At 42.7% G+C, this 8188-nt stretch overlaps 1 protein-coding gene across 1 annotated transcript; it reads left to right on the top strand.

Moving 5' to 3' along the window:
* Positions 1 to 5701: 5701 nt before the first annotated feature.
* Positions 5702 to 6091, top strand: LOC150037412 (uncharacterized). Its single transcript, XM_090311993.1, has one exon. It carries the CDS (start codon positions 5702 to 5704, stop codon positions 6089 to 6091), a length of 390 nt encoding a protein of 129 aa, XP_090168119.1.
* Positions 6092 to 8188: the final 2097 nt, after the last annotated feature.

Here is an 8188-nt window from a genome sequence, read left to right as displayed (position 1 = left end):
ATTATGGAAATTTCGGAGATGGAGGGATTTTATTCCTTTCCGTTTTGCAATCAATCCGTCAATCATGCACGACTGTTAGCCGTACATGCGTCGTGATCTCCTTCACTTGCATTGCTCACTTGCATCACTCGATCGTTGGTCCACATATGGCGTTAGTTTTTTTTATAATCGCATGTGGTCATCAAGAAAAACAGGATCGATTATGTAACACCCCGCACATTTTTATATAATAATGTAATTTCAGTAACGTTATTATTTGGAAATTCAATAATTTTTTAGTCTTTGGATCTCAAGTATAAATGCGAGAATTTAAGTTTTGGCGAAAAATTATTCAATTTTGAATTTCAATGTGAAAGTTATGGCAGGAATTAATTTCCTTTCAAAACGGAAAGAAATTAATTATAATTATACCTTCCTTTTTAGTTATTACATTTATTATTATTATTTTTTAAACCCCCACCAACCCTTCTCCTTCTTCTTCCTTGTACCGCACGGCAACACCATCATCCCTAATTTTTTTCTTTCTTCTTTCCTCCCAACCGCACGCTGCCTCCGTCCAAACCCACGAACGCCGTGCCCTCCCGTCTTCCGACCGCGGGCATCTGTTCAGCTGCGTGCCTTCTAAGTCGACTCGATTCCCTTTAGTTGTCTGGGCCACGAAGCAATCGCTCGCCAACCCACGCTGGTCTCCGTGGATTGAAGGTCGTCGCCCAGAGTCTCGAAATTCCATAGTCACTTGCGCCCAGATATGGAGATTCAGAACCCGACGGCCAGGTCGCTGGCCGTCAGTCACGCAAAGGTACTTTGAATTCGTCGTTTCTAGTCATTTGTGCTGCCAACAGTAAGGGTCTTCGAAACTTATGGATTTGGGTAAGATTGTGCCATTTTTTTTAATTGGATTTATTGGCTATTGGTGTTTTGCTTCAATCTATTGACACATATTTGTTTGGGCTTTAAAAATCAAGTTTTTGAGAAGCTTTGAAGTTAAAAGTGTGCTGTCAAGAGGATTTGGTTGAGGCTGTGTGAATGTCCTCACTGATTAGTTAGATGCTCACTAGTTTGTGTTTCCTTCGGGACTCACCAGTTTGTGTTTCCTTCAGGATTCACCAGTTTTATGTTTCCTTCGGGATTCACCAGTTTTGTGTTTCCTTCGGAATTCACCAGTTTATGTTTCCTTCGGGATTCATCAGTTTGTGTTTCCTACGGGATTCACTAGAGGTAGTGGGCATACTTAACTACAGTAGGATAGGACTCAGTCTCTTACCTGTTTCATGTGTGTATATATGCCATAGGTGGGTATCTAGAGGACATAGATGCCTAGCCTAACCCCAGTGGTGGGGTTACTTACTGAGTATTTCATACTCATTCTTTCTTATGTTGATGTTTCAGGTAAGGGTAGAGATGCACCAGTGATGGCGCAGCGGAATTCGTGATCGTGCCACTGGGACTAGTTTTTACACTTCCACATCATGAAATTTAGAGTACTTATTTTTCCCTTAATGTTTAGTTTTACTGTTTGAAACTTATTATTAAGGATTGTTTTTTTTTTATTACTTTTAATAGTCCTTACGAATTATGGGTACCCTTTTATTGGTTTAATAATTGCATTTAATAAATGGCTTTTGAAATTCTCTTGTCTATTTAGCATTTATTTCAACATAACTGAGCGTCGTTTCAAATCTTACGCATGCATTTATTTTAGTAACGGCCTAACCTAAGTCCTAGGGGGTCAGGTCGTTACAGTTGGTATCAGAGTGGAACCTCTCCCAGTAAGATGTGGTTCGAGGACGAACCAAGTGGAAGCTGGTGGGCATGTAACGACCCGAGTTCAAGTGGGGTACATGAATGAACCGGTATCACATCCGAACAAGAGGGATCCTGAGGACATGAAAGTATGGTTAAGAAAGGGTTAAAAGAATTGAAAGTTACTACCTATACCAACAAGGTGCACCTTCCTTTTCGGTGGCTCAATCATAAGAACTTCAAAGCCAAGCGTGCTTAGCTTGGAGCAATCCTATGTTAGGTGACCTCCTGGGAATTTTCCTAGGATGCATGTGAGTGAGGATAAAGCATACTGAAAGGACCCGTGTTGGTTGATGGGGACAACTTTCACTTTTAAAGCATTCAAAGCAAGGGAAGAAGGGAGAAAGAAGGAAGGATGACATAGCCAGGTCGCAGGGGATGTAGGGGAATGTCGGGGCCATTAGGGGCCGAATCCGGATTTCGAATCCTGGGCCTGGGGCGTTACAGATGGTATCAGGAACTTGAAGTAGGGCGTTATGTCAGTGGAGAAATACGAGCAAGAGTTTGATAAGTTGTCTCACTTTGCTCCTGAGCTAGTGGCCACTGAGGCAGCGAGGACCGGGAGATTTATCCAGGGCCTGAGGAGCGGATTGAGAGGAATGGTACATGCCTTGTATCTCAAGACGTATGCTGCGACAATGCAAGCCGCTGTGAGGATTGATGCCGATTCGCAGGTGGGAGAGGAATACAGGAGATCGCTCAGGATTGGGACCTCCGCATGTCAGAAAAGGAAGGCAGAGCATAGGACTCTTGAGCATCAACAGAAAGGTCAGAACATAGTACATGCTCCACGTCAGTGGGGACAATAGAGTACCCAGGCTGGGTTTGGCAGGGAAGATAGACCGATATGCACCACTGGGAACGTTGTTTAGCCGGCTCTGGGATTTGTTTTCGTTGTGGCCAGAAGGGGCATATGGCAGATAGATGCCCAAGGAGGAATGTGCCTAAGCACAGAAGCCAGCCTGCAGGCTCATTCCAAGGAGGCCCAAACCGCCAGCAACAGCAGGGAAGGGTATTTTCTACCGCTCGGCGTGAGGCCGAGAAGTCAGGCACCGTGGTGACAGGTACACTTCCCATTTTGGGATACCATGCTTTTGTTTTATTTGACTATGGTTCTTCGCACTCGTTTATATCTACTGTATTTATGAGACATGCCATGTTAGACTCAGAACTGTTTCCATTTGCATTGTCTATTTCCACTCCATCAGGAGAGATCATGTTAGCTACAGAAAAGATAAAAGCATGTCAAGTAGAGATAGCTAATCACGCATTAGATGTAACCCTGATAATTTTAGATATGCACGATTTTGATGTTATATTAGGCATGGATTGGTTAGCTGCTAACCATGGCAACATAGATTACTCCCGTAAGGAGGTCATCTTTAACCCTCCTATAGGAGCCAGTTTTAAGTTTAAAGAGGTTGGGACCGTAGTCCTACCCAAAGTGATATTCACATTGAAGGCTAGTAGACTATTCGACCAAGGAGCCTGGGGCTTTATAGCCAGTGTGATGGACACCAGGGAGAATGAAGTTACCTTGACTTCGGAGCCAGTAGTGAGGGGTTTTCCATATGTGTTTCCAGAAGATCTTCCCGGACTGCCCCCGCAGCGAGAGATAGATTTTGCCATTGAATTGGAGCCAGGCACAACCCCTATTTCGAGGGCTCCATACAAGATGGCTCCGACAGAGTTGAAGGAACTGAAGGTTCAATTGCAGGACTTTTTGGACAAAGGTTTCATATGCCCTAGCGTGTCACCATGGGGTGCACCTGTTTTGTTTGTGAAAAAGAATGATGGATCGTTACGTCTGTGCATTGATTACAAAGAGCTGAATAAGGTGACCATCAAGAACAAGTATCCCTTTCCCAGGATCGATGTTTTGTTTGACCAGTTGCAGGGAGCTATAGTATTCTCTAAGATTGATCTCCGGTCAGGATACCACCAACTGAGAATAAAGGATAGTGACATACCCAAGATAGCTTTCCGTTCGAGGTATGAACATTATGAGTTCATAGTTATGTCATTCGGTCTAACGAATGCACCAGTAATTTTCATGGATCTGATGAATAGAGTGTTCAAGGAATTCCTCGACACCTTCATGATTGTTTTTATTGATGATATCTTGATTTATTCCAAGACAGAGGCTGAGCATGAGAAGCATTTGCGGAAAGTTCTGGAGACGTTGAGGGCCAATAAGCTATATGCTAAGTTTTCTAAGTGTGAATTTTGGTTGAAGCAGATTTTCTTTCTAGGGCATGTGGTATCCAAGGAAGGTGTCTCTGTGGATCCTGCAAAGGTGGAGGCAGTTACGGGTTGGGCCCGTCCAACCACGGTCAGTGAGGTGCGCAATTTCCTGGGGTTAGCAGGCTACTATAGACAGTTTGTAAAGGACTTTTCTCACATAGCCGCTCCATTAACTCAGTTGACTCAGAAGGGAGCAGCATTTGTTTGGAATGAGGCTTGTGAAGACAGTTTCCAGGACCTCAAGCAGAGACTAGTTTCAGCCCCAGTTCTTACAATACCGGACGGATCAGGTGGTTTCGTCGTTTACAGTGATGCATCCAAGAAAGGGTTGGGGTGCGTATTGATGCAACAGAGTAGAATAGTCGCTTACGCTTCACGACAGCTAAAGAAGCATGAACAAAATTATCCCATGCATGATAGCAGTAGTGGTTTTTTCTCTCAAGATCTGGAGACATTACTTGTATGGAGAAAAGATACAGATCTTCACAGACCACAAGAGTTTGAAGTACTTCTTCACTCAGAAAGAGTTAAACATGATGCAAAGAACGTGGTTGGAGCTGGTGAATGATTATGACTATGAAATCTTGTACCACCCGAGAAAAGCAAACGTAGTGGTAGATGCTTTAAGCAGAAAGGTGGCTCATTCAGTAGCCCTCATTACCAGACAAACTCACTTGTGCAGGGAATTTGAGAGGGTAGAGATTGCAGTGGCTGTGGGAAAGGTCACGGCACAGTTGTTGGTATGACCGAGTCTGAGGCAGAGAATTATTGATGCACAGCGAGATGACCCTTATCTAGACGAAAGAGTTCGTAGAGTGGAGTCAGCCAGGATTGCGAATTCTCAGTGTCAGCAGTATGCGTGCCAGCAGTTAGTGACATTAAGGATGAGTTATTGTCAAAGGCTCATAGTTCCCTATTTTCGATCCATCTCGGCAGCACCAAAATGTATCAGGATCTGAAGCATTACTATTGGTGGAATGATATGAAAAGAAGGTTGTAGAGTTTGTCAGTAAGTGTTTTGTATGCCAGCAGGTGAAAGCTTCGAGGCAGAGGCCAGCAGGCTTGTTACAACCATTGAAGGTACCAGAATGGAAGTGGGAGCATGTGTCTATGGACTTCATCGTGGGGTTGCCTCGGACAGTCAAAGGTTTCACTGTGATATGGGTCGTGGTAGAAAGACTTACGAAGCTAGCACATTTCATACCTGGAAAGTCCACATTTTCAGTGAATAAGTGGGCACCGATATATATGAAGGAAGTGGTAAGATTGCATGGAGTACCCGTGTCCATTGTGTCGGACAGAGACCCTCGTTTCACGTCTAACTTCTGAAAAAGTCTCCAGGTGGCCTTGGGGACCTGGTTAGACTTCAGTACGGCTTTCCACTCTCAGACGGATGGGCAGACAGAGAGATTGAATCAGATACTAGAAGACATGTTGCGTGCCGTGTCATAGAGTTTTCAGGAAGTTGGGATGCTCACTTGCACTTAATGGATTTTGCTTATAATAAAAGCTACCAGTCCACTATTGGGATGTCACCCTTGAGGCTCTATATGGGAAGAGTTGCAGATCCTCGGTGTATTGGGATGAGGTAGGAGAGAGAAAATTGTTAGGACCTGAATTGGTGCAGACCACGAATGAGGCAATACAGAAGATCATGGCTTGTATGCAAACAGCTCAGAGCAGACAGAAGAGTTATGCCGATGTCAGACGTAAGGATTTGGATTTTAAAGCTGGTGTGAAAGTGTTTTTAAAAGTGGCACCCATGAAAGGTATTCTAAGGTTTGGCAGGAAGGGAAAGTTGAGTTCGAGATTCATTGGAACTTTCGAGGTCCTGGAACGAATTGGCCCCGTAGCTTACTGTTTGGCATTGCCCCCATCACCATCTTCAGTTCATAATGTCTTCCATGTCTCAATGCTAAGGAAGTATGTAACAGACTCATCCCATGTAATCGACTTCAAGCCATTGCAGTTGAATGACGACTTGAGCTACAAAGAGAAACCTGTAGAGATCCTTGCCAGAAAAGTAAAGACATTGCGTCGCTGAGAAATTATTTTTATGAAAGTTCTGTGGCAGAATCACCAGTTCAAGGAGGCTACTTGGGAGCGAGAGGATGAGATGAAAGCCCAGTACCCAGAGCTTTTTCAAGAATGAACTTTCGACGGCGAAAGTTCCTTGAGGAGGGAAGAATGTAACAACTGGAGTGTTTTAACTTTCGAGGACAAAAGTTCTTTGAGGAGGGAAGAATGTAACACACCGCATATTTTTATATAATAATGTAATTTCAGTAACGTTATTATTTGGAAATTCAATAATTGTTTAGTCTTTGGTATAAATGCGAGAATTTAAGTTTTGGTGGAAAATTATTCAATTTTGAATTTCAATGTGAAAGTTATGCCAGGAATTAATTTCCTTTCGAAACGGAAAGAAATTAATTATAATTATACCTTCCTTTTTAGTTATTACATTTATTATTATTATTTTTTTAAACCTCCACCAACTCTTCTCCTTCTTCTTCCTCGCACCGCACGACAACACCATCATCCCCAATTTTTTTTCTTTCTTCTTTCCTCCCAACCGCACGCCGCCTCCGTCCAAACCCATGAGTGCCATGCTCCCCCCCTTTCGACTGCGAGCAGCTGTTCAGCAGCGTGCCTCCTAAGTCGACTCGACTCTCTTCAGTCGTCTGGGCCACGAAGCAGTCGCTCGCCAACCCGCACTGGTCTCCGTGGATTGCAGGTTGTCGCCTAGAGTCTCGAGATTCCATAGTCACTCAAGCCCAGATCTGAAGATTCACAACCCGACGGCTAGGTCGCTCGCTGTCAGTCACGTAAGGGTGCTTTGAATCCGTCGTTTCTGATCGTTTGTGCTGCCAACAGTATGGGTCTTCGAAACTTATGGATTTGGGTAAGATTGTGCCATTTTTTTTTTAATTAGATTTATTGGCTAATGGTGTTTTGCTTCAATCTAATTACACATATTTGTTTGGGCTTTAAAAATCAAGTTTTGGAGAAGCTTTGAAGTTAAAAGTGTGCTATCAAGAGGATTTGGTTGTGGTTTCGTCAAGCTTTTAGGTAAGATTATTGGGAATTATTTGGTTAATTGGAACTAAGCTCTTTCATTAATTGCAATTTGGATTATGTTTAGGCCTAATTCAAGATCCATCTAAGCTAGGAGGAAGATTAATTTGCTCGTCGCTTAGACATAATTTTGACTTCGAGGTAAGTAATCTTACCACTGGAATTGCCTACGGGCCAAGCTTTAGTTGTATGCTAGCATGATGAGTGTATGTTATGGTAAATGTTAGCATGTTGATTGATAGTACAACCTGAATCAAAGTATGTTCTGGCACGAGTTCTGATTTGTTTAAATATACACCTAGGCACTTGATTGTTAATATGAGGTGGTATGTGTTTCCATATGTTGGTATCTGATCTGCTGATGTTGAGGCATACTTGTATGATGTGGATCTATGATGTTAAAGTATACATTAATGTTGTAGAATATGTTTTTGAGGATTATGTGTATGTGGTAGAGCCATGGTATCGAGGATTACATGTATGTCATAGATTCGTACAGTGTTGATTATTTGAATGTGGAGGCTGTGTGAATGTCCTCACTGATTAGTTAGATGCTCACCAGTTTGTGTTTCCTTCGGGATTCACCAGTTTTGTGTTTCCTTCGAGATTCACCAGTTTGTGTCTCCTTCAGGATTCACCAGTTTGTGTTTCCTACGAGATTCACTAGAAGTAGTAGGCATACTTAACTAAAGTAGGATAGGACTCAGTCTCTTACCTATTTCATGTGTGTATATGTGCCATAGATGGGTATCTAGAGGACATAGATGTCTAGCCTAACCCCAATGGTGGGTTTACTTACTGAGTATTTCATACTCATTCTTTCTTATGTTGATGTTTCAGGTAAGGGTAGAGATGCACCGGCGATGGTGCAGTGCAATTCGTGATCGTGCCACTGAGACTAGTTTTTATGCTTCCGCATCATGAAATTTAGAGTCCTTATTTTCCCTTAATGTTTAGTTTTACTGTTTGAAACTTATTATTAAGGATTGTTTTTTTATTAATTTTAATAGTCCTTACGAGTTATGGGTACCCTACTATTGTTTTAATAATTGTATTTAATAAA

Source organism: Benincasa hispida, chromosome 3, assembly GCF_027475165.1.
Source record: "Benincasa hispida cultivar pf3 chromosome 3, pf3_genome.v1.1, whole genome shotgun sequence".
In the NCBI taxonomy this organism is placed as follows: Eukaryota; Viridiplantae; Streptophyta; class Magnoliopsida; order Cucurbitales; family Cucurbitaceae; genus Benincasa; species Benincasa hispida.
This window is presented reverse-complemented; position numbering and strand designations above follow the sequence as displayed.